The 26112-nt window shown below is 44.7% G+C and overlaps 1 protein-coding gene across 11 annotated transcripts in view; it reads right to left on the bottom strand.

Annotated features, from left to right (window-relative positions):
• The window catches only part of CEP131 (centrosomal protein 131), a 29396-nt gene extending 5965 nt beyond the window's left edge, over positions 1-23431 (bottom strand). Inside the window, exons 1-21 of one of the 11 annotated variants that reach the window (XM_079967662.1) lie at positions 23411-23431; positions 20228-20427; positions 18775-18869; positions 17519-17636; positions 16555-16667; positions 15571-15684; positions 14708-14869; positions 14143-14260; positions 12909-13028; positions 12579-12747; positions 11228-11328; positions 10817-10999; positions 10099-10290; positions 9631-9768; positions 8850-8975; positions 8402-8518; positions 6676-6705; positions 4136-4238; positions 2963-3164; positions 1552-1761; positions 969-1086 (exon numbers count right to left, since the gene is read on the bottom strand). In XM_079967662.1, the coding sequence (XP_079823788.1) occupies positions 969-1086; positions 1552-1761; positions 2963-3164; positions 4136-4238; positions 6676-6705; positions 8402-8518; positions 8850-8975; positions 9631-9768; positions 10099-10290; positions 10817-10999; positions 11228-11328; positions 12579-12747; positions 12909-13028; positions 14143-14260; positions 14708-14869; positions 15571-15684; positions 16555-16667; positions 17519-17636; positions 18775-18869; positions 20228-20407 (2709 nt within the window). In that variant the 5' untranslated portion in view covers positions 20408-20427; positions 23411-23431. Of the gene's footprint in view, positions 1-968; positions 1087-1551; positions 1762-2962; positions 3165-4135; positions 4239-6675; positions 6706-8401; positions 8519-8849; positions 8976-9630; positions 9769-10098; positions 10291-10816; positions 11000-11227; positions 11329-12578; positions 12748-12908; positions 13029-14142; positions 14261-14707; positions 14870-15570; positions 15685-16554; positions 16668-17518; positions 17637-18774; positions 18870-20227; positions 20428-22902; positions 23339-23410 lie in introns of those variants that run through there. The other 10 variants (XM_079967653.1, XM_079967656.1, XM_079967652.1 and 7 more) reach the window with 10 other exon arrangements.
• Between the last annotated feature and the right edge of the window lie 2681 nt (positions 23432-26112).

Raw genomic sequence — 26112 nt, 5'->3', positions numbered from 1 at the left:
GCCTGTCTCCAACCTCAGCCTTCGGTTTTATACGTCCACATTCTTCACAGAGACATAGAGGCCATGGCCAGGCTTACTACTAGCTTGCCAAGCTCTTTGCCTGTCTGTGTATGTGGTCTCACCTTCCAAACTGCACCCCACTCATCAAACAGAAAGAGAACTGGGAGCAGATTGGGATTCCATTCTAGTCCTGCAATGAAACAGGTCAAAAAACTGAGGTCACTGACACAATTTGTCTGCCAACCCTCAACCACACCATCAAAATCCAAGTGGCAAGTGCTGAATAATGGGAAATAAGGGTTTTCTGGTGGCCCATTCTAGACAAACTTATGCACTTCCCTGATAAGCTACAGCTTGAGAAGAGCTAGCTCACTCCAGCCCTGTATAGCAGGGGAGGGAGGATTTCAGGCTTGTTTGATCTGCCGTGGTTTTTGTTTTGTTTTTTTACCAGAACTCCAAGATCAATCAATCAGAGCCATATTCAAGAGACACAGGGGTATATCTAAAGACCAGGGTGGCTTTGAGCACTTTCTGAGCTCAAAGTCCTTTCCCACAACGGTTAGCTGCTTTCATTTCAGTACCCTAATTTAGGGTCATTTTGCTGTTGCTGCTCTTGAATCATTCTTTGTTAAAACTATCTGGAGTCAGAAACTCTTACTGATGCGCAACAAATGTACCAGATCTGCCTTCTGCCCACTCCTGTCCTGTATTGTGCCATGCCTCCCTGTAGAAAGCTGCCCCAGTCCAAGAGGGGAAGTGCAGATAAGTCCATGGGACAGAGCTGATCTACGTAACAGGATGCATGTTTAGGGAGGGGGAGGGCCAACAGGAAATCAAGATGCAGTTAAAACTACATTTTCAACTTCAGAAACCAGTCGAATCATATAAAGCAAAAAATGTCATCTACCGATAAACGAGAGGGTATATGGCCCGGCAGTGCAGAAATCCCCAGGGTTGTATACACAGACCTGATGGCGTCGCTCCTGCTCCTCCTTCCCTTTCTTATATTCCTCCTTCAAAGCTTTGGTAACAACAGAGCTGTTCTCTTCCAGCTGCCGCCGCAGGTCCTCCAACTCAGTCCTCTGCCTGGGGAGCACAGATCAATACCATGGAACTGACAGCTTACCCGGCTTGGCGAGACAATCCAGGGACAAGCTGGACCTCACCTCTCTGGAGAAATGGGGGAAACTGGAACCTCAGTCTGTTCTTAGTCACTCTCCCAGCAAAGGCAATTTAGCGAACTGACCCAGGGTGGCATGGGGAGAGCACGTACCACAGTGTTTCAAGCATCTTGCAATACACAGCAAGAGAGGAAGCCGCAAATCTTCCTGAGAGCTAAAATTTCCCCCTGGAAGTGGAACAAGCTGCTCCAATCTCACCTGGTAACTTAGTATGAGATGTCTATGATGAAAACAATGCACTCTGGGACTTGGTGTTTGTTACCTTGCGGAATTCCAGTACTTGGTGGGTTCTTTCTATGCACTCTGCACTGCACAGACAAACCTGCTCTACATATCCAGCAGCTTTGAAGCCAGTACCTACTTCTCTCACCTGGCCGCCTGCTGGTTGAGCCTTTCTTTCTCCTCGGCCACCTCACTGTACAGTCGGCGCCTCTGTTGCTGCAGAGCCTGTTCCTCCTGCTCCAGTTGTTTCTCATACCTGTGTGGAGGGACTCTTTCAGAAAGGGTCTTACCAAGGGTGCTGTATCCTTGGGTTGGCCTGAAGTTTAGGGGGAAGCAGCGGGAGCAATGATTTCCTATGCTGGGAGAAAATGTAAGATGACACATAGTCCCTTTTGGGCATACTTAAGAGTTATCAAAAAACACAGCCATCACAGAAGAGAGGGGCCAAATTTCTACTTGGGAACAGAGAAGTTGGAAGAGGAGAAACCCGGCAGCTGGGAGGAAAGGCTCAGTAAGAATGTTATCAAGGTCACAGCAAGCATGCAAGTAACTCTTCAGAGGATGCTACCCAGCTCTGTTTATCTGCTACCTCCTTCCTATAGAACAACAACAGGCGCCTGTCTTGGCTCTCTGAAGTTAAGACTAACAGCCAGGATAGCACCACAAAGCTGGACAAGGAAATACAATAACAGCTTTATGATAAGTGCCAATGTGCTTGCTCTCCCTCACCTCCACGTACTGTATCAATGGTATTGTATTGCCTTTCTCGCCCTGATCTGGCCACAGTGATCCATGTGACGGTCACCTCCAGGCTTGATTACTGTAACTCACTCTATGCGGGGCTGCCCTTGAAGCTAACCCAGAAATTCCAGCGGGTGCAGAATGCTCCTTGCGGGGTCCTTGTCGCAGAATTACCTTCATCCAGTGCTTTACCAATTGCACTGGCTCCCGGTGGAGTACAGGGTCAGGTTTAAGGTGCTGGTTTTGACCTTTAAAGCCCTATGTGGCCTAGGACCCATCTACCTACAGAACCGCCTCTCCTGGTATGCCCCGTGGAGGACCTTAAGGTCCACAAATGACAACATTTTGGAGGTCCCAGGTCACAAAGTGGTTAGATTGGTCTCAACTAGAGCCAGGGCCTTTTCAGTACTGACCTCGACTTGGTGGAACACTCTGTCTTATTATTATAGTGGGAGAAACAGCTAAACTAGCAGTATAACTAATCTACACCCAATTTTTTCCAGCTTTTACCTTCCGCTGAGTAAGTTGTTCACACAGTGTTCAGGGGTGTTGCCTTCTCCAACTGTCAAGCAGAAATACTATACCCGAGCAGCTTGTTTCCTGCTGCCACCTTTCTGCCCCAACTCTCTCTCTCTCCCCACAGGCCACCTTCCCTTCCCTGAACAGCTGCCATGCCAGTCCCCACTTCTTCTGTGTGCCACCACACTGGGTTGCCTCGCCAGCTCCTCCCTCTCTTTGCACAGTTGCAATGTAGTCCTCTTCCACCGCCCCTCTGTATAAGTAAGTTGTGCAAGCTCTGCGCCCTAAGCCCTACATACCGTTGCCTTGCCAGCTCTCTCTCTCGTTGCCCCTGCTCTTCTTTCTCATGCTCCAGCATCTCCCTCAGCTCCTCCGTCTGGCGTACGTAGCGCTGGGCTGCCCGCTCATCGGATTGTAGCAGCTCTGCTTCATGCAGCGTTTTCAGCTTTTTGATCTCTAGCTTGTGCTTAGCAATAAGCTTCTGAATCTCAGGCTCCAGACCTGAATGGAGAACAAATGGGGAGGACTATTAGCAAGATATGGGTGGCGGCGGCAAGAGGGGCCGTCACTAAAGAAAGGTCCCACTTGCCAAAGTAGGCGAACTTTGCTGAAAAGCAAAAACTACAATTGGAATACTTTACATTAAAACATTCCATGCACACATACAACCTTTATATACAGCACATAGCTCTCTGGGCATGGCAAGTGCTGGTTGACCTAGTGAATGATGGAGGCTTACTGTGCATGATTCAGTAAGAAGAAGCCTTACAACCCTGACAGTCATCTGACTGGGTCACCCTGATCTCAGTTCCAAACAAAAACTCTAGTAACAGAGCTGAGCCATGGTAAGGGAACAGGGGGGGGAAAAAGACCTCTGATCCTAGTAGGGCAAAGAATACACAATGCTTACTAAGTAATTCTCAACAAGGAGAGACTACGTCAAATCCTATAGATTGTGCTTTTTAAAAAGTCACTCCCTAGTACTTTTGTTAAAGAAGCTTATTTTTTGCACAAAAAGCTGGAACAATCTCCCCTCCATCACCTCCCTAAAGTCACACATAATGATGACTCAGTTTTAGAAGCAGGGATGCAACAGTGCTAACTGTACTGAATACCCCACCCCAATTGCATTTTAATACAGAGGTTTTTACATTGTTAGTGTCATTACTTTTAAACTTATATATACATATATAAAATGCATTAGCTATGTGTGTTTCATTTGTATTAGTTTTCATTTTAGTGAGCCGCCTTGAGCCACTGGCAAAAGGCAGGATATAGTGTAATAACTGTAATTATTATTACTCTTGCTATTATTATTATTATTATTATTATTACTACTATTACTATTACTATCACTATTATTATTATAAAAGGAGTCAGTTCTGCAGCCCCACTAACTCTACATTGAATAAGCCACTCCTTGTGCATAATGGTAGCAAGAAGATGACTCAGTCACAGCTATCCACAAGTACCTTTAACAGTGATCTCTTTGATCTTCTTGGTTTTCTCATCAATCCATTTCTCCCGGCGGATCTTTTCTGTGGCACTCATGAGTTCCTTCAGCTTCTTTATTTCCTGCAGGGGAAGAAAAGGGGAGGGACACAAATCAGACATTTCTTCATTAAATACTGAAAACATGCTGCCATGAACCTGCCCAGGCAGTCATGAAGTGTCTCCTCTATACACTGAGAAAGCAGTAGGTGCACACCCTGCCTCCCTGCAACTCTGGCTGGATTCCCAGCAATGCAACCTTGCAAAGAAAACCTGTAATGAGTTTTCCTTCCCAGCTATCAACAATATATCCAATGATAGAGAAACAGCAACAGAACCTACCAAAAGCATATACCTAAGTAAATTCGGGTTTGTGCACTACCCTCACACAGATTGAGTATATAAGCAGGACTGTGCACATTTATGTGGCAAAGCAAGAAAAAAAGCAAGATGAGGGATATCACTTCTGAGGATCCCAAATTTTAAGAAGCAGATTTCTAGCCACAGGCACAGAGAAAGGTGGTCTGGTGATTTCAGCTGAAGGTGTACTGTTGGCTGACCTGCTAGTAGCTAAGACAGGGTCCACCCTTCCTTCTACATCCCCTGCCCCAGGAAAAGCAATTCAAGGTTCCCTCTCCCTCATCTTCTAGCTCTCCACTACATTGGCCTTTGCCAACAGAATCAGGAAACCTAAACACTTCAGTCATAAAATGGAGGAGGGAGGGTACCCAGGAACACGAAAGAAGTGCCTTAAACTGAGTCGGATCATTGCTCCATCTAGTTTAGTATTACCTGCAGCGTTTATTCTGAATGCAATAGAGTAACCCTAACTCTGCCCAGGATTGTTCGGAGTGGCAGAGGTACTGCTGCACCTGAAGCCCTGATGGTTCCTGCTGACCAGTGCAGAATATGGAGGTGGGGGTAGCTTCCTATTTTTCTGCACTAGCTATAAGCTGGCACAACAGCCCATTGGCCCCTTTCTACCAAATGGGCCAGCTTAGTAAGCTGCGGGTCCCTGGCCAGCTCTGCTCTGCTCCTGAAATGTTCCATTCCAGAGTCTTGCACCAGCTATTGCCAGCAGGAATGTTGGTAGCTGTAGCTCCAAAACAGCCCATGCCTTTGGCAGGGGCAGGAAGGGTTCCTATGGCAGTGGAGCTCTTCTACCCTGCCAGCAGAGCCCAGCAAAGGGACATCTCCACTGAATGCATCCCCTCTAAGTGCAGATCAAGGCGAGGATAGCAGTCTTTTTCTATTTTCCCCTTGTCAGTATTCCACTTTGCAATCTCGTTAGCATACTAGAATTAATCATCGGTGCTCATTGGCTTCTTAGACCCAGAGAAATGATGGTATTGGTTGAAGGACAATGCCACTGCCTTTTCTTGAGAGACGTTTTGCTTACGATGGTGCCCACATGTGTTTATTTTGTCCTATTGCTGTCTCTCCTGCCAACCTAGCAGTTCGAAAGCACGTCAAAGTGCAAGTAGATAAATAGGTACCACTCCAGCGGGAAGGTAAACGATGCGCTGCTCCATGCGCTGCTCTGGCTCGCCAGAAGCAGCTTAGTCCTGCTGGCCACATCCCGGAAGCTGTATGCCGGCTCCCTCGGCCAGTAAAGCGAGATGAGCACCGCAACCCCAGAGTCGGTCACGGCTGGACCTAATGGTCAGGGGTCCCTTTACCTTTATTGCTGTCTCTGTACAAACACTTTCCCCAAATTATGGGTGGAATTCGACACAGCAGACTTACTGAAATTAATAGACTTAACTTAGTCAAGTTCATTGATTTCAGTGGATCTACTCTGAGCAGGCCTAGTGTTGAATCCCACCCTTTAAAACAAAATGGAACTTGCAAAATTTGTTTGCATAGAAGTTGAAGTGGGGCACGTATACACATCTTGAACAGCAACCCCCCTTTCAAACCATCTTCAATGCTCTGAAAAAAAAAAACCACCCCCTGTCATCTGTCTTCAGTTTTGTCCAAGTCTAGCCACTGAATTTTATGAATGATATTTGAACGTGGGTCTATCCATTTATCAGTAGGCAGTGAGGAATGCAAAAGTGACTGAGGAATTTGGATTGGTTTTGCTTCACAGGCAACTCCACCAAAAGGCTGTTCAGTAAGGCACTGAGGATAAGAGTTAAAGAGCAGTTCCACTTTTGGCTGGCATCTGACATGACCATGAAAACAGACACCTAGAGCGTGCCACTATCAAGGAAGAGCTCTTTGTCCCAAGCTGCAACAAGTGCCCTAGCCATACCCCCAAAGAAGGGACCTAACACAGGAGGTGGGGGACCTGTGGCCCTCCAGATGTTGCTGGATTACAACTCTCATAAACCACTGACCCCTCTTGCTGGGTGTGACTGATGGGAGCTGAGAGTCCAACAACACTGGGGTGGGGAGGAGGCGTCACAGGCTCTCCACCCCTGGATCTAAAGAATTCACGAATAGTTGCACCAACAGGCTCAAGACAGGTGAGAGAGACAAAAGCTGAAGCCAAAGAGCACGCACAGAAAAGATTTACCTCACAGAGGGGGCCCAGAGTGCGCCAAACCTAGAGAGAAAGAGGAAGAAGTGAGAGATAGAGGGAAATGGAAAGGAGTGTGAAATAAGAGTGTCTTGGGAAACAGGTGCAAAGAGGCAACTGGCAAATGCTAAGATCTGGAGCAGCTGGGCTCCTGCTCAAAGAGTTTGCCAAGGCGAGGCTCATCCAAGCGCCGAGAAAGCTCCCTACTTTTGCAGGGTAGGATGTGCCAAGAAGCAGAAGCAGCAAAACCAAGCAAAGGAGACTCCTTGGTTTGGGCAGCTTTGCCAATGCAAATCCTTAGCTGTCTACAGTTTCCCCTTTAATGATAACAAAGACAGTCACAACTATCTTGTATTGTTAATGATCCTATAGAACAAGGGTGCTTAGTTAAGTGCTACAAGCTATTAAGACAATAAGTCAGTTCGGCTTATTAATTCCAAAGCTCTGGGTGGCAGGAGCTGCATTTGCCCTTTCCCAGAAATGTTATAGCTATAATCAAATGGAAGCCAGCAGGGCAAGTCTTTCTTTTTAAGAAGGGCCAACTGCAAGATGGGGCTGAATGGCTTCAGCCAATGAAGCATATTCCAAATGGGATGAACAGCAAAGGAAAGGGGAATGATTTCGCAGGAACCTAGGACAATCCTTCTGGCTTAGTAATGGTAACATATCCCATGCTTAGCTACAAATGCCCTTGCAAGCAGCCATGCTGTTGTGAACTTGCTATATCCAGCATAAAAGACATACAGTCTTAACTTGAGTTAGTCTTAGACACTGCACTCTATAAACTACTATATTTACTTGAGTCTAATGCGCCACTGAATTTAATGCACACCTCAATTTTCAGAACCTTGAAACCAAAAAAAACTGTTTGCTGGTGAATGTCAATGTGCCACCAAATCTAACAAACACCTTAATATTTGCAACGTAATTTGGCCAAAAAAGGTGAGCATTAGATTCGAGTACATACGGTTATTCCTACCCAGTTTCAGTCAGAGTTAAGAAACTGTTCGGAAAAATAAGGATGAATTGTCATTGGGCCCTGGCAGGGGACTGCTATAAGCATTACCTCCAGGCACAGCAAGAACCAGAGATACAGACTTTGTCATTGCTCCTGCCACCCTAGGATGTCTAGCTCAACCAAAAAATTCGAGAGAGACAAGCACTACAGTCACAACCAATTCTCTCTTTTTGTTACAAATGCCCCTCATTTCAACTTAAAACAGATTTCGTTGCACAGCATGAGGTATAAGAAATCCCTCCCCATTTGCAAAGAAGGAGCAGGATGTCTCCAAATGCATCATGTCACATAAATACTTCCGATTCAGCAGCTAGAGCATCACCTCAGCAGTATCAAAGCAACCAAGCATAGAACAAAGAAAAAAATATTCTTAGTTGAGAATCTCCTCACCAGGTACAAGAAGAGGCCTTTTCCACCATATTGTGTACAAAAAAAGGGAGGGGAACTCATACACTGGATATTTTTTTGTGTGGAAAACGAAACTTCTACACTTCAGACAGCCTTAATGCTCCCCTCCACCCCTCAAGCATTCTGTATCTCTCGTTTTTCTCTCGGCTGGTCAGGAAAGAGGTCTTCAGAAGGTCCCACCACTGCTTACGGCTTTTAACCTGGTTCCTGTCTACGAACCAAAGGAGAACTATTCAGATACTTTATCTAGCTGGTGTGCAGCTCTGTCACCCAAGGAACTAAAAGCTACTTCCTCACCAGCTCATGCTGCTCCTGCATCTGGGCAATTTTCTTTGTGTATTTCTGATCCACTTGTTTCAGTTCAGTCACCACCGCTTCACATTTCTCGCTCAGAGTCTTCTTATCTTCAATCAGCTGTAGGGGATGGGTGAAAAGGAGGATAAAGTCACAGCACCTCCCCAAAATTACATCTACTATAGTGGCAAGCAATTGGAGAGCAAGGACTTTAAGGCTGCCACCTTACCCAGGTGTCAAAGCGGATGCTGAGCTCCCCCTTCACCATCCTAGTCAAGCATTACACCTTGAATTAGTGTGTTTAGTTGAAGCTGGGAGAGGTAAAAGCATATAGATATGCCAGCAGTGCAAAGGAGTCTAGGAAGGGGGTTGTAAGCAGGGCGGGACAGAATAATATCTTCACCTTCCCATCTTCAAAAAGGGGTGGGCATGGGGGGAAGGAGGAAGATACCTGGTCGATGAAGGCCAGGTGCCGTTGGATAGCTGCTTCATACTGCTCCCTTTGTAGTGCCAGCTGGCGGCTCAGCTCTTTCTCTGTTCCTTTGACATGACGTACAGTCAGCTCCCGTTGCTGTGCCTGCAGGAAACAATAACCCAGTAAACCCCGCAAACAAACAGAGAAGGAAAAGAAAACACATGTCATGTGTATGCTTACTCTCAGACAAGAGGATCTTCCCATCCAGACAAAGCAATGTAGGAAGATGCCTTATCCCAAGTCACACCACTGGTCCATCTTTCTCAGTGCCTACACCAGGAATGAGGAGACTTTGGCTCCCGGATGGTACTGAGCTACAACTCCTATAAACTAGCCATACTTACTGGGACTAATGGGAGCTGTAATTCAGCAACATCTGGAGGCTCAAAGGTTCCCCATCCTTGGCCTACACTGACTAATGGGGGCTTTCCAGGGGTTTCAGGCAGGGGTTTCTCCCAGTCCTACCTTGGAGATGCCAAAGACTGAATCTGAGACCTTCTGCATACAAAGCAGAACTTCTACCACAGAGCTAATTCCTTCCCCCATACTGATGGCTTTGTCCGGCTTCACAAACCAGACTGCAGAAGCCTAGGCTGTCAGGTAGGGTAGGCCTCGGCAACTTTGGCTGCTCAGGCTTTAAATCCATGTATCTTCCACACAACATAGCTGAATCCTGGGCTCTGCTGTGCTTTGTGACACATCCCCCTCTTTCCTAGCACGTGCAAACCTGCCAAGGAATTAGGCTCTAGTTACCCACCAGTGCTGTCTGTAGCAATGTGATGGCTCTCTTCTTCTCTTCTACCTCCAGCTTCAGCCGCATGATGGAGCTGGTAACCTCTGTGGCAACTGCTGATGCCTGCTCCAGGTGAGCTAGCTCTTCTTCTGACAAGAGCCCCTGACAGGTGGTAGAAATGCAGGTCTTGGTGTTACTACTAAGAGTTTCTCTTTTAATAGAACATCTAAAGTTACTCAGCTCACGTTTTGCCGATTACAAACCAACCTATTAATTTCCTGAGGCAGACCTAGTTATCTGCCTCAAGGAAGATGAGACCAGCCATTTATGCTGGAGGCCAATACAGCAGCAAAATCCCAACATGAATTTTATGAGCTTGCAAAATCAATCCTCTTTTTTGTTGCATCAGGTGAAGACAATTACCCACTTAATTCACTGAAAACAGACGATTCCCATCTTTGCTGAAAGTCAACTTCATGCTCGGGGGCTCACCTCTCGCTGAGAAGCAGAGGCAGCAGACCTAGGTCGCTCCTGCTCAGATTTCTCCATTTCATCCAAGAAACTAATGATGCTCTGAAGTTTGGCTTCCGAGAGCAGCGTGCCTTCCTCTGGGACTCCCGGAGAATAGTTCAGTTTCCCAAACTTCTCCAGGTTGTCAGCAGTGAGAGAATTTGAGTCAGCCTCCTGTATTTAGGGAGAAAAGGCCAGCTATCTATGTTAGACTTAGACAGGAATGGCAGAACAGATATACTTCAACCATGAGTTGTGGATAAGAATAGAAACAGAGAATCATAGAATTGTAAAATTCTAGTGGACATGCACTTATTGATGGATCATGTTTTCTAGGAAAGTCATCTTCTAATCCACTTTAACTAAAAACCAGATGCTAGTGTGAGTTAAATGAAAGGACTTTCTGACTCAAGAGGGGATGATTTCCTCAACTCTCTTTAGGATAACCAAACATGCAAATAATACTATCAAAGGTATTTGGAGTTGGTGGAAATAGTTGTGGGTCACAATAGATCAGCAGCAAATTATTGTGTACAACATGAGACAGTAGCAATGGGATGCCCTTTACTTCCTGGCCCACGGGAAACAAAAAACCAGAACCTCAAATGAGGTTGTTGATTCAGGGTAACAGCTTCAGAATAAATCATGAAAAAGGAACAACAGATAAAGACAGATAGATTTCTATATCTATTCCACTTACCCCATCTACCCAGGCATATTTATCTTCTTTGCAGGCCTTGGGTTGTGGTGGCAACTCTGGCTCCTCCTCCAACAACTTTAAGGTATCCAGTAGCTCATTAAGTGTGACTTTGGACTGTGCTCTGCTGGCTGCAGTGATAATAGTCTCCAAGTCTTCACTGCCCATCTTTCCAGAGCTGACATCCTTAAAAACAGAGAAAATCCATGCACGGTGAGATTGCAAGAAAGGTGAATTCCTGGTGCTTCATTTGAATGGAGTGAGTAGATCCATCTCCTCACAGTACAGTGCGCAAGCTGAACAGAATATTTCATAGCAAAGCACTTGAACACTGTGCAAACTGCAAAGTCACCGGAGTAAAAAAAGAAAACAGCAACTAAGCTTTTGGGAGCATGAGAAAATAGAAAGGGGCACCTGTGGCTGATCTTCAGGTAGTTTGTTTTGTCCTGGGACAGACAGACAAGCCCCAGCAGAATGTTCTTCTGTATCTGCAGCCGCCAAGTGGAAGTTGGCATCTGTAAATAACAACAAAATGGATTTGCTATGGTAGGAATCCAGTGCCCAGAAACATAATCAGGTGTGATGGGTTTGTGTGAGAGCTTTTGTTTTTGTAACAGATGAGCAAAGGACTGTATCTTGAGCAATGAAGATTTAGGCTGAAAAAAACTCTTCTGTTACATGCATGAAGGCATGGTGAACGGAGGCTGTTTTTCAGTCCAAGGTGGAGATCTCCTTGTGGGGAACTTTTGGCTATTTGACGCTGGTAGATGTCAACAAGGCAAAAGTGGGCAGAGCAAGTGGTATTACTTTTACCTTTCTACAGTAGGCTATGTTCCAGCGACACAAACCTCAGAAATTTCTAAACGCATATACAGTACAGACCATCTCTCCAGCCTCCATCACAGAAGCAGAAGGCATTATTTGCAAGTCCAAGGACACATTCGAACAAGCCAAAAGCACTTGAGGAGGGTGCAGGGCAGGGCTGATGAGTGGCATGGTCTGGATAGGTGTATGGCCTGGGGAAGAGTCCTGAGGGCCAAACAGACCTGGAGAGCCACATTTGGCACCAGGTCTAAAACTCCCCACACTTGGTGTGCAGCTTGTCTGATGAAGGTTTCTAGTTACACTACAATGGGAGGAAGTGGGTGAGCATCACAATGGACTCTTCTTTGACTTGCTCAGATCAAGCACCAATTGCATTTGGATGAGCTTCAAAGTGAAGCTGTGTGTTACTGGGACGAAATGGAACTGTAACACACACATTTTGCAGACCCAGCAATGTACAATTTAGCAATAGTATTTCCATTCCGCCCTTCCCTTTTGATTTCCTCAGGACTTCCCAGCAAGCTGGAAGCAGCTGCTGCAGCAATCAGCTGCACACATCTTCTCTTGAACACTTCTTGCTTGAGCATCAAGACTTCTCTGAACTTATTCCTTCAACATCTCTGGAATGGTACTTTGTGCTTGGTTCTCCCTAATGCAATCTGTGGTCTCAGTGATCATATACTGTTTGCAACTTATCTGGTAAAATGATAGGACAGTTGTAGGCCTACCAGACCCAGTATAACTGCACAGACATTGCACTGAAGCTGTGAAGAACCTGGGACTTCAACCCCCTATCAGCCAAGCATGGACAGTGGACAGGTATGTTGGGAATTGTAGTTGAACAATATCCGAAGGGTCACAGGTTTCCTACTTCCTGGACTAGAGGAATGTTCAGGAGACATCTTTACCTACAGTTTCACAATCTATCAGTACTTTTCACCTGCATTGTTGGCTTTGATGATGCTGTTGGCAGGGCTAGTGTTCTTCACTGGGCCAGCCTTCTCAGGTTTTCTTCTTCTGGTTTTCTTGCTCTCTTTCATTGCTGCCAGCTCCTCCTCAACCAAGCGTTGCGTATCCAAGACTTTCTGGGCTCTTTTTTGCTGCAGCTCCTAGCAGAAAAAAAATGGTGTTAAGTGTTCTGTTATGGTCCACTTGCTCCTCCATTTGCAGAACTGGCAAATAAACACGTTCCAAGCTCTGAACAAACTGAAGCAATGAACTGATCCTCTCTTAATGTCCAAAGCAGGCAATGCTGGTATCAAGCCCCTACCTGGATGGCTGCTCGTCTGGCAAGACGTGCCTTTTCCTCTCGAATCTTTTTCCTCTCCTCGTCTCGCCTCCGCTGCAAATCCAACATGTTGCCCTCCTCTGTGAGTTGCTGCTGCCTTTCCTTAAAAGGAGTTGAGGCAGAAAGGATTTTCAGGTGTTATTATCAGTTTCCTATTCTGGTATAAATGACAGCTGGGTTCCCCTGCTCCCCGCAAAAGAAACTAACATGCGGAGATGTTTTCATTAAGGTATCAAGAAGCTCAAGAAATAAAAAGAAATTCAGACATTCCTGTACATTTCAGATGTGGGACAATTAACTGATTTGGGGCTCTGCTACTACCGGATAGGATGAGGAAGGCCTTTCTAATAACTTTTTGCACAGCTGTAGCCACACTGCTGTGGAAAAGAAGTAGTTTCAGCTTTGATAGAAAAGATAAACAATAAGGACTGGTGTAGAGTTTGGATTGTTTCAGAGCAGCAGCATCAAATTTGGGTTAAAGAAAGGAGCTGTTCTGTAAATGCACTAATGAATAAATCTCTAAAAAAAACAAAACCCCAGTTTTTTCTGTTTTCTTTTTAAGCTACCAATCTAGGAAGAAGAGAAGAGGCCCGCAGGATCAGACCAAAGGCCATCTAGTCCAGTATCCTGTTCTCACAGTGCTAACAAATGCTATAAAGAAACATACTGCCTCTGATAGTGGAAGTAGAGCAAGGCCGTTATAGCTAGTCAGCGGGGGGCGGAGCTCTGGAGAAGTATATGAACAGCATCTGATTAGATTTCAGAAAAGGAACGAACAGAACTTCCTGAAAGTGGGAGAAGGTAGGTTTCAGTGTCCTTCATAATCAGACCTTTTTTCAGGTCTTTGCCAAACAACTTTATGCTCTTTGAAAAAATGGCTCATAGAACTGTAAAAAATGACCAAATGAATGGATATCAGCAAATCAACGCAACTTACTTCGCCGAGTGGCAAAGAACTGGAAAAGTGCATCCGACATTAACTGCCCTGCCCTGAGTATTCTGATTAACAACCAGTACCTTTTGTTTTATCTGAGAATGGTTCCTCCAATAAGAAGCTACTCCTTAAGAGAAAATGTCAGAAGAGGAGATATCACTTCTGACACAGCACCGTATGACCCCAAATGAACAAAACTATTTGGGGAACAAAGAACCATTTCCCTTAATTCTCAGGAAACGTGAAAGTCCGCTTTATACAATGCATGTATGCCATACATACCTCTCTTTTGGAAGCTAGTAAGCGCCTGAGCTGGGCTGCACCTTCCTTGTGCCTCTGAGAGTGTCGTCTGTACCAGCGCTGTATCATCACAGCAGCCAGGTTGACCTGGTTAATGAACCTGAATAGGTAGAAAGAAGTTAACAAAAAGTGAAATGGCTTTCCAACCACAAATAGAAACCCTGCCATGAAGCAGGAAGAGACAAACACAGAGAGAGATGCCATGCTGAAGGAGTGGCTCTTGCCTATATGGCTCCTGTTTAGAAAAAGCCCCACTTTTTTCTTCTTCTTAGAAAACAAAGAAAAGTCCAACGCTCGGTTCAGAGGGATATATTTTAGACAAATGTGAAAGGAAATCAGGCCCCAGAACTATTTTGTTAGAACCGATAAAATGTGAAAGGACTGACCTATCAGCTGGAAATCATCAAACACACCTGTTAAAGCTGCTAAGCAGCAACATATTATGTACCCTTCTCTGAACTACCATGAGGCTTCCTCTCATCCTTCTGCATAACTTGCCAACATCTCCTCTGGTTATCTCTTTTGTTGCCAGCAAATTCATGCTTACCGCTCAGCCTCCTCCTCCGATACTTCCTGCCTCCTGAGGGGGTTACTGCTACTGCTGTTATTATTGTTCCGAGCCAGGATATTGCTGCTGGAAAAGTTTTTCTGGGACTTCATGTAGCTGCTACTCTCGGTGTCTTCATTGGAAGTGGCTTTGATAATGTTACTAAGAAAACAAGACAAGAACACTTCTGTCAGAAGCATCCTCTGTATTGCTCAACGGGTTGTTAGCATGCCATACTACCCAGTGATGGACACGTGTCTATTTTCCAGAGTGTATTGATACTGTGTTTTTCTCAAGGATACTGTCCTTGGTTGACTGCCTTGGGAAAGAAAATGCTCCCCACCCACTAACATAATACATTATTCACTGCCTTTAATGACATTTTGCAAGTGTCAAGTAAGTCCTGCTAAATCACTCCTGCATTTTCATCTATGACGGTGCTTGAATTGGTCAAGGGATGAGCACCAAACATGCAGTTGGGAGGTGAGAGGTTTTAAAGGAAGAAAATCCTTAGCATTTGGTGTACAATGAGGGAAGCTCCTTTTGCTCATATACAGCCCAGTAGTGCGGATCATGAGTCTCTGGACTAACATTAATATGAGGGCTCTTAAAAACAACTGCAGTCTAATTTTTCCTAGCAAGGAAGCTTAAAAATAAAGAGATTCAGGAGCAAGTATGCTTTCATTCCCACAGCTCTGCATGTGTATCTATCTATGCCTCCCTTGTTGAAAACCACTATTCCCCCCCCCCCGATGGCTTGCTCATACTTGAGGTGTTGGGCAGGCTGCCACAGTTAGGCCTTCCTTGGCCCCTTCCAATCAACCTATGGTGCCCACTGGAAGGATGGCTGTGAAAGGACTTACTTGAGGGAGGTTGTGGCCTGGTTGGAGCTCTTGGGCGCAGCTGCCTTGTCCGCAGTGGAGTAGTTATTATGCACCATGGTGGTTACACAGTTGCCCATTGCACCTTTGTTACTCCTCGTAGGAAAGAAGGGCAGTATGTTAGCATATTGAAGGCTGTGGGCCAACATGTGCAGACTTCAATCACAAACCTTTAGGACAAGGGTGGCTAACCCACCACCCTCTAGATATTGTTAGATTCCAACTCCCATTAGAGTCAACCAATGTGACCAGTGGTCAGGGATGGTGTAAGCTGTTCTCCAACAACATCTCAGGGGCCAAGGGAAACTGCTTAGACAGGGTTCAAAAGAAAACAGGGGGAAAATCATAATGGGGGGGGGGGGATCTGAAATAGGCTGCCCAGGTCTTCACCTGGAAAAAAGCACCAAGGCACCAGGCTACAGTGCTGTCACTGTGCTTGTTGTCCTGTGGCTTCACTGGTACTTTGTAAATTGTCTCTCCTGTCCTCTTGGGAGCAAAATATTGCTTCCCACACAGGTGGAAGAGGAAACTGAATGAAGGAATCAGTGGAGTGGACACGTGGTGACTGCACCCTCTCAGTGAGTTTTCAAAGGGAAAGGCACTGTTACCAGGCAAAGACCTGGCAACCCTAATTTGGAATGTAAGAGCACTAAGTGCAGGCTAAAGGAATGAGACCACATGAAAGCACACTGAAGCGCCGTAGTGCTGTTCAACAACAATGAAAGCAAAAACAAAGAGGAAAAAATTGTTTTGGCTCAATCCTATTTTAGATTACAACCTGTAGCTAAAAAGAGACTGCTGTTCCTTTTCACATGGTTGTCTCCAGACCCTACTCCATTAACACCCATGGACCAGAAATAATACATCACCCATCTTCAGCAAAAATAGCGCTAGCACAAATCCCACCAGTCAAATTTCAGCAATTTACCTATAACTTCAGAAGCTAGACCTGGTTGCCTTTCTTACCTGTTATTTGCAGTGAAGTTGGCTGCAAGTGGCACATAGATTTCTTTCTTTCTCATGCCTGCAGGGGCCTCTTGAGTACTGGATGGGACAGGAAATGTTCTGGGCTGCTCATCCTGTACAACATAACCAGAAATAAGCATGAAGGGAAATCACTGTCATTGTATGCGGCAGGTCCTCTCCTGATACTTTTATTCTAACTCATGCAGAGAATCCATCTCAGTCCCACCATGATTCTCACTGATACCAAAGCCTGCTGGGAGACAACCCTGTGGTGGTAAGTTTGTGCTGTGCTGAATGTCCCAGGATAGGACTAATAAACTTCCAAACTGGGAGTGAGAGTCAGGGGCACTGATTCTGCATGCCCAGTGTTAAAAAGCTACACAAGAGCTGTCAACCCCTCAGCTAATGACTGCTAATCCAAATTCCATACAAGGAGCCAAAGTCATTAGCACAGATTACACAATACAAAAGTATGGTAGTAGTGCCATATCCCCCTATTTATTTATTTGTTTGTTTGTTTGTTTGTCTTATTTATTGGCTGTCCCATAACCTGACTTCTCCAGTAACACTTCCTTTGAACACCTTTTGCCCCTACTTCCTAGTTCCAAGTATAGCACTGTAGTGCTAGACAGAAGCTGCTGCTTGATTACAACAGAAGGGCATCCCTTTCTCCAGATCTTACACTTAATGCTGAACTAGCATTTAGTGTCGGTGGGGAGATAGCCTGCCCTCTTGTCATGACCGGGGATGGCTGTAGCCTTGTGGCAGGGGGCAGCCTTACCACTGCTTGTTTTTTAAGGAGAGAGCTATATCCCTTTGCTGGAGAGCACAGCACTCCTCAACAGCTGCCTATGCAACCATATTCTATGCTGTACTCACCCCAACAACAAGAACGACAGCTGAATGGGGGAAAGTTTCTCCCCTGACAATGACAGCACACTGACATTTATGACCTTGCCCTTACCAGGATGTTCCATGTTGTTTTCTTTTCCGGGGAGACTTTGCTCAGACTTGCTAGTTTCTTTCTTCCACCTGAGCTGCTTTCAAACAAAGTCAGGAAATCTCCGTGCTGCTCCACACTGCTGAGAAGCAAAATCACATGATTACTCAGAAATCTTGGGAGTTTGGTCCATTTCCAGAAGCTGTCCCCTGCTGAGCAAAAGGAGAACTCATTCTCCCCCATAAATTACTACCAAGTGTCCAGGAGTAATAACAAATTGGTTTCAGTACCTTCAAGTAAATGAAATGTATAGAAAGGACAAAGAAAGAGGATTTGTGGAAGGGGGATCTGAATTCGAAAAAATTCTATTGGGAAGCAACAACAAAAATCTTATTAGAATAGAATGGGAAACTAAATATGGGTTAGTAAAGGCCACGATGATACACTGGGGGTCAGATATCAGATATAATATTGAGTTATCAGCATAGGAAAAATTATGGAATAGGGCAATAAATTTCTTGGCTTGGAAGTGTTCAAGACAGAAGGGTCTCTGATGCATATGTGGTGGCACTGTAAATATGCAAAAAAATTCTGAGAGATGGTATCTGAGGAACTGAAAAAAATATTTAAGCTCATTTTTCCGAAGAAACCAGAAGACTTCTTGCTAGCAATAATAGGTGCAGAGATACTAAAGAAAATAAAAAATGTATTTCTGTATGCAACAGCGGCCGCAAGATTAGTGTGTGTAAAATATTGGAAAGAAAATATATATCCAACAAAAGAACAATGGTTGCATAAATTAATAGAATTTGCGAGTATGGTGTCCAACATAAGAAACTGGGATGAAAAGAAAACAAGAAACGAGTGGGATTGTCTGGGAGAATATTTGAAAAAAGATGGAGTTAAGGTAAACTTTCAAGCGGGGATAAATTTATGATCAGCAGTAGAAAGGATGAGCAAACTGAAGCAGTGAAAATAGGATGGAATAATCAAAGGACATGTAGCAAACCAAAGAAAATGTAGGGTGTCAAGGAAGGTTAGGTTGGGAAGTAGAACAAAAAACTTTGATGAGATGACATATGAATGCAAATATGTACTGGAAAATGCATCAATAAAAAATAACTTTTAAAAAAACCTACCACCAAGTGTTTTACTCATTATGGGGTAAACCCTCAAGAAGAAAAACACCCAACTTCCCCAAAAAGTTCTGAACGACATACAGGAGTGAATTAGTTTCTGCAAAATATTGCATTTCAGTAAGAAATTTATTTAGGGCTCACCTAAAGGCACTGTTCACACGCTGATTAACCTGAGTCGTGCTATTGGATCTTCGTAAATTGTTCATAGCTCTGGAGGTGCCAAGCCCTGCATCTTCCTGGGAGAAAAAGATGCACATCAACAATGCTGAATACTTAGGGGTTGGCTACCATGGCCTTGAAACAAAAGCCTCCTCTTACATAGATGGCTGCCCCATCTGCAGCCATCCCAAGATAAAAGAAGGTAAGCCCTACAGGTGATACATTAGCAATGCCCCTGGAAGGCAGCTTGAAGGATCCATTCAGGGCTGCTGCTTTGTTACTGGATGTTCCAGTGTGTGTTTCTGGTTTTTTAATATGTATTCATAATAAAAATTAAACCAGTACTTACAAGAAAAAAGGATAAGCACATTTTTATATACCATCAAAAATTCCATCTCATGTTTCAATTATTTTTCCTATTACAATTGTAACAATATTCAGTCTCAAGAAGTGGATACAGTCTAATTGTAAAATTCAAGTTATTTTGCAAAGTACAGGATGAATTGAGTCTTTAAAGTTGCCTTGCTCATTTGATATACAAGGGGTGGGGGTGGGGATTGATGGAAAACAACCAGTCCACGTAAAGTGCTTTTTAAAAAAATTGAACAGAATTTTCTGTGCATTTAATGGTGTTGTGTGATTGCTCTGTAAACATATCCCACATGCATGATTCTGTACACAACAATCAGAGGTCTGTGAAATTACAATTTAGCGATGCAGCCTAGGGTTAAGTTATTGCGTAATTCATGAGACTCAGTGGAAGTTACCTTTAGTGATAACTGTAGGCCACTTTGTCATTTAGAACCAGGAACTGTTGTCATCTTAGACCCAATGATAATGCAAACTGATTAGATGGGCAGATGGATGTAATGATCCTTGATCTTTCCATACTCTCTAAAAGTTGCTAGCTTTCATAATGCAATCTTATTGAAAAAACAGCAACTCCAAATCCTCAATGTTGTGACTGTTTCTGTCCAAATGATACGCTTCCTTTTGTTTACTACAAAATCTGTGGTCTCTATGTTCAATTTAATTTTTCCTACTTTTCAAATGGCAAAATCTTATATGCATTTTGTATTGTTAAAGCAGTAATGTAAGTTTAGGTTTGATAAGAAAGTATTGCATATATTTCACTTTTTCCTTTAAAAAAGCAAAGCAGGTCCCCCCCCCATGGCTTCAGAATTTCTGAAATTTTTTTACAGCTCTAGGGTGATTTTTGTAACTTTGGGCTAGAACCCCCTTGCGTTATACAAATACAACAATCTTACATGGGCTGCTCTTGTTGTGGTCTCTACTAAACACAGAATAAAAGAATGCACAGCATAACCATTTAAGCTTTGTTATTAAATGAAATATGTTTACCAGGAACATACTTAGAAGACAGAATAAACGTCCAAAGAGAGCAAGTCTAATACCCCCATCCCCCAATACTCACTAGGATATTCCTCTTGGGCTTGTTTTCAGTAATGACGGAGATGGAGCGAGCAATGTGCTTGCCTGGAGAGGCACTGCTTGGGCGCTGAAGCACTTGCATGGGCAGCCCTGTAAGACTGAGATCCACACCATTGGCACTGGCACCATGGAAGGAAGAGCTGCTACCACGGGCACTCTTCATTGTGATATGGGAGCGGAGACCTGGAAGCAAAGGAAAACACAAAGGTGAAGATGTTATGTTGTTTACAGGAATTGCTTTCCACATTTCCTATTTTGACCTAAAGCATAGACAAAGGAATAGGGAAAACTCTTGCGAGTATGTTCATAGAACATCTGTCACTGGTCACCTGCAATATCACAGGCCAGCAAATGTCTGTGATGCTCCTGTAACCATTATACACAGACCTCTCAATCTCAACAGAGGCATTTACCTGGGGGGGGGGGGAATTACTCATCATTTCCAAGCAAGCTGATTTGGAAGCCATGTGCTTCAAAACTGAAATTACCCAGTAACAGACACACTTGCTGAGTTGAACATCATCTGGATTGCATGCAACAATTTAGCAGCAGCTATGCATTCCTGATGCAAAAGCTGGTCCCTAAGTATCTAACGGCCAAACTAGAAGATACAGGGGAATCCATGTACAGTCTAGTGGATATGTTTTGTTTTTAAACCACTGAAAAGGAACATCAGATTAGCAGAACATCTCAACGTTTTTCTCCCTGCCATTTTCTGCTTTCCTAACCAGAGGATGAAAAATATAGGGCCCTTGTAACTTTTTTCCTGCAGGAAGAACAACAGCTTGGGGAGGGTAATTTTGACTGACGTGGGGCGTGAGGGAGAAATGTTATCTAAGTACTCCCTCTGCTGAAATTTGCAGCTTCCTGCCTCTACTTTTCAGTAAACAAACACACTAAACAATACAAAACATTGATGTTAGAACATGGTGTTTCTGCGCCATAGACTGCCCAGACATTACATCCTCCCATGCTGAACTGCCATTCTTGTTTTACAATATCTCCTTAGCAGCTCAACCTCTTGTAAGAAGTGGTGCAAGTAAGAGAAAAGCCATTACTTCATCACTTCCCCCCTCACCCTTCCCTGTTGACAACATGTGATAAATGAACAGTTCCTGGCAATGCCAGACACATAAGAGTATATGGGATTTCAGAAAAGGATAAGGTACAAGTGACTATGAGGCCAAGCTTAAGGATATGCATATGCATTATTTCACACTGGCCAGATTTTATTCATAAGAGCATTTATATGCCTGAACTTTGGCCCAAAGTGAGTCCCACCAAACTAGTGCATAGAGGGGTACATAATTCTAACAGTTATAGCTTCCCATCCTCCAATCCTCTCCAAGTAAATTAAACTATTCTGATAAATGTTCTCATTTTATAATACACACACACACACACCCATCATATTAGGTTAGCCTTACTTGATTTGTCTCTTAACAAAGAAACTGCCCATCCACACACCTATTTCCCTACAAGTGCTTTCAATTGCAAATACGTTGGCCCAGGAAAGATAAACACTAGCCTCTCTATGGAAACCATAGACACACACCCCATTGATATGGGTGAAGCCAGCAACTAGGCATCTCATAGCTATTTCATTAGAGAAACTGTGTTAAGATTCAAGGCAGCAAGCATGACAGGATGAAACTGCTAAAGTGTGGTCAGCCTTTGCATAGGTTCAATATCATTCAAGGCGAATGAAAAGCTTCATACAATCTGTATAGTTACACAGTTTCATTGTTTACTTTTCGCTTTCATTTACTGGTGTTTTGAAAGTTCAATACTCCTGTCTGTACAACAAATTTGGCACTAAAGTACCTGAATGAGGCAATTTCAATGACGCTCCTCATAGTGGTCAACCGGATTTCAGGTATCACCCTATTTACCCAGTAACAAAGAACTTATAGTGTTCCAGTGATGCATTCTTTTAACCTGGAAGCATTTCTTATGCTTACTAGAGTAAACATAGCAAATGCGGCAAAGAAAGGATTTAGAAGGGGTTGGGGCTTGAAACCTGGGCACCTAAAATGTAATTTTTCCCCAAGCCTGAGGCTATTTACATTAGATATACCTGAACTACTGTGAGTATTTGCATAAGGCTGGTGCCTCTTCAGGAAGGCCGCTGTTTCCTAACAACAGAAGCCTATGTGAATCATGCACCCTGGAGTACACAAACATCTTGCAGCACGATGCATTGTGCATAACACCAGATCTGAAAAATCCAAAGGAGAGAAACTTCAGAGCAGCAGACTAGTCCCTAAAAGGGATGCTGGAGAGACAGGATCGGGAGCAGCATTCACCTTCCCAAAATACTAGAAACGGGTGCCTTCCCAAAATACTAGAAACGGGTGAGGAAGAATTGCTTGTTTCTCCAAAGAGGAAGGGAAAGGCATCCAAAACAAGTTCTAGCTCCTCCTCCTTGTCACAGTGCTTTTTTAACAGTTGCAAAGAAGCACCATCCCAAGATGCAAGCTTACAGGGCCAGGGGCTCTGCAGAAGCCTGGGATTTGAAGCCAGCTCAGGCAGGACTCTGCAAAACAATGCAAACGTGCAGCAGCCTGCAGGGTGGCGGGGTTGGAGGCGGGGTACAGAGAGGATGGCCACTGTCTGGCTCCCCTCTATATCACAAATGGCTCTCTCACACACACTTACCTCACGCAGGTACCCAAAAAACGAACCTCCTCCTTCTCGCTGGTGGTTCAGGTGATGATGGCGAGAGCCGCCCCCCCCCCCCGGCCCCGCTTCCACACAGGCTCTGTTGGGCTGAGAGGAAGGCCTAGCCTTAAACCGAGGGGGGTTTCTATCTACACCTCTCCCCCCAAAAAAAATGGCCCCCGGAGGCGGCTGACCCCCCCCCCCACTTTCCGCCCCACTTTTATGATGTAGGGGCCTAGTCCTGCGCTGGGGTCATTCTCAGACGCAATGCCCGCTCATCCCCCGGGCCGCCCGCCTAGAGCATTATGGGAAATTCCCGCCCCCTGATGCTGAGGCTGCGACTCCAGTCCACGGCCCGGCAAAGAGAGCGAGGGAGACCAGCGGAAGACGTAGCAGCAGCCGCCGCCGCCGCCGTGAGAGGCACACGCGAACTTAGTGCGAAGGGGAGGCCCGCCTCCGCTTTGCCACGGCATTGGCCAGAGTTTGGAGAGGCCTGGCTCCTTACCGGCTGGCCGACTTGTCCTTCTGCCGGCGCCGGGGCTAGGTTGAGGGCGCAAGAAAGGCGGCGGGCGGGAGACCCGCGAGGAGAGAAAGAGAGGTTTGCTGGCTGTGGGGGGAGAAGCGTGTAGAGGAGGAAGAGGAGGAGGGGCTTGCACCACAAAGGCGACGACCCCCGACTTAGTCCTGCAACCAGATCAGCCACTTCCTCCTTGCTGGATCTGTTGGGTATTTCCCCCCTTCGCTCTTTCCAGGGCTCCCCCCGTTACCCCCTCTTGCCTGATCTTTTATTTCCCTTTTCTTCCCTCCCCCTCCCCTTTTATGAAGATTACCCGCTCTGAGACCCCACAGCTAATTCTCCCCTGGCCTCCTCGCTGGCCCAAGTAGGACCAATTCAGCCAGCTAGCCCTGGGGATTATCTAATGCTTATTTCCCCTAGATTGATTTCTGAATTTTGAATTTTATTGTTATTCATGTTTTTATACTGTATTTTATGCTGCTTTTACAATTAAGTGTTTTAAATTTGTTGTTAGCTGCCCTGAGCCTGGTTTTTGAACCGGGAAGGGTGGGGTATAAATAAAAAAAAATATTATTATTATTATTATTATTATTATTATTATTATTATTGCGAGATCCAAGCCCCAGGCAGGCTCCTTTTTCTTGCCTTAAAGCAACTGCTGCTCCTGCAGCCACCGCCATGTGCGTTGCTAGTCAGCATCGTGGAAGCGATAATACTTTTAACCACCGCTGAGAAGAGGAAGCCCATTCCCGCAACCGACAGCAGTATTTTTATTTATTTTTTCAGACAGGCTGCTCATACATATGGGGTTTGGGACCAAAACACCAGCGATCGCTGGCTTGCAATACGATCCGCATCGCTCCCCTCCCAGGGATCGTGTGGTTCGGGGCTAGGTCATCGTAACCACATGGCTGAATCCATTTGAACGAATGAACGCATTCATGTAAACGAATTAGGAAACTTAATTAAGTTGATCGTATCCGTCCTTTTTTTTTTGTCTCTGTAGCTGTTTTATATTTCATGGTGGACTGTTCTTGAAACGTATGGAGCTGATCAAATAATTACCCAATCTCTTTTTCAAAGGTGATGGCGGCAATGCATGCCCATTTAAGGCAACATCATATGCTCAGCCAGCTTCTTGGTCCCCAAGTAATCTCAACACTATTGCAGCCATGCCTAAGAGACGAGGTGTGAAGGATGCTTTTGGTAGCCTTGTTAGGCAGTGAGTAAGCCTGTCTTCTAACTGCCAGTCAGGAATCAGCTGAAGCTAGGACCAGAATATCCACAAATGCTATGCTAATGCTCATAACATGAAGTATTAAATGAGAAAGGATATTCAATGGCAGTTTTGTGGGTGGGTAAAAAGGTACACCAGCCCAGCAAAGAAGATCACGATCGGATGCATGAACAGACATAATTTAGCTGCTCTGAGTCATCCCTGAAATTAGCATCACTTCAGCTTAGTTCTCACTGTGGCGGCAACCCTTGGCTTTGGCTGCACCACTACAAGCTAGGGCTCACTTGACTGAATGCTTTTCCATTAAAACAAACCCACCCTGCATTTAGAAAAGTAGCAAGTTGAAGAGTGGGAGGTAGGGAAATTTTAGTTACAGTTCTTTAGAATATCAATTCTAGGCATCTGTTTTACAAAATATAAAATTTACGCATCTTGCCCCTGGCAAGCCTTTGGATTGGAATCAGGTCCTTGGTGATGGGAACTCTCTGGATTCAATTATGTTGTCTCATGTTCAGATCAAAACTATATAACAGAATGCTCACATTGTTTAAATAAACTTCCATTACCCTGTATACTTCCAGTACCCCTGCTGCAGCATCTACCAGTGCCTGTTCTAACAGCTATTTACACTTATTCCAGAGCCACACATTACATAATAATCTACATGCCTTTTAAGCAAGGTGCATTTTGATGTTTGGAACAGCAAAAGAGTTTTTGTATTGTCATTTTTGCCTGCCAACAGGCACAACTTATGCTTTATTCTTAACCCTGCTGGGTTAAAACAGCAGCAATCCTGTAAGAGTTCTCAAAATAACAGGGGAAATAAGAGAGACGGGGAATACTTAATCCACCCCATTTTGGGACAGGGCAGAACACTTTTCATACACACTCAACAGAAGCCAAAAATAGTGCTGATCATAAATCTAGTGTGTGCTCTCAACTGCAATCTGCATTCCATTGCTTGTGTTACCATGTTTTCTAAAATTTCAACCCAATCCTATGCAAGGTTAGTTTTGCTTAAGCCTATTGGTTTCAGTGGATTTAGGAACACCAAACAGCATAAGTGTGGTCCTTCTCAGATACAATGCACCATTTATTACCTCCCTCTCCCGTGAGCATCCCTATGTGCACCAAGTGAAGGAACAGCTGTGACAAATAGGGATAGTTAGAGCATTAAGAGCAAAAGAGGGAAAACAGGAGATAAGTATCAAAGCGGGATTATATTACACAGCTAGTGTGGACATTGAAAAAAGACTGGATGCGGGTGGGATGAAATGGTGCAGACCTTTGGAGTCAATGCTAGATCAAGTTGTGTGGAGGGAATATTAAAGCTGCCATCTGATACACATTTATTTGGGGGAAAGCCCACGCAAATGCAATGGGATTTACTTCTGAGTAAACATGGATAGGATCAGATTGCAGCGTGCCTGTTTCTGGCTTGCCTCAAGGCAGG

The sequence above is a fragment of the Podarcis cretensis genome (assembly GCF_951804945.1).
Source record: "Podarcis cretensis genome assembly, chromosome: 2".
NCBI lineage: Eukaryota > Metazoa > Chordata > Lepidosauria > Squamata > Lacertidae > Podarcis > Podarcis cretensis.
This window is presented reverse-complemented; position numbering and strand designations above follow the sequence as displayed.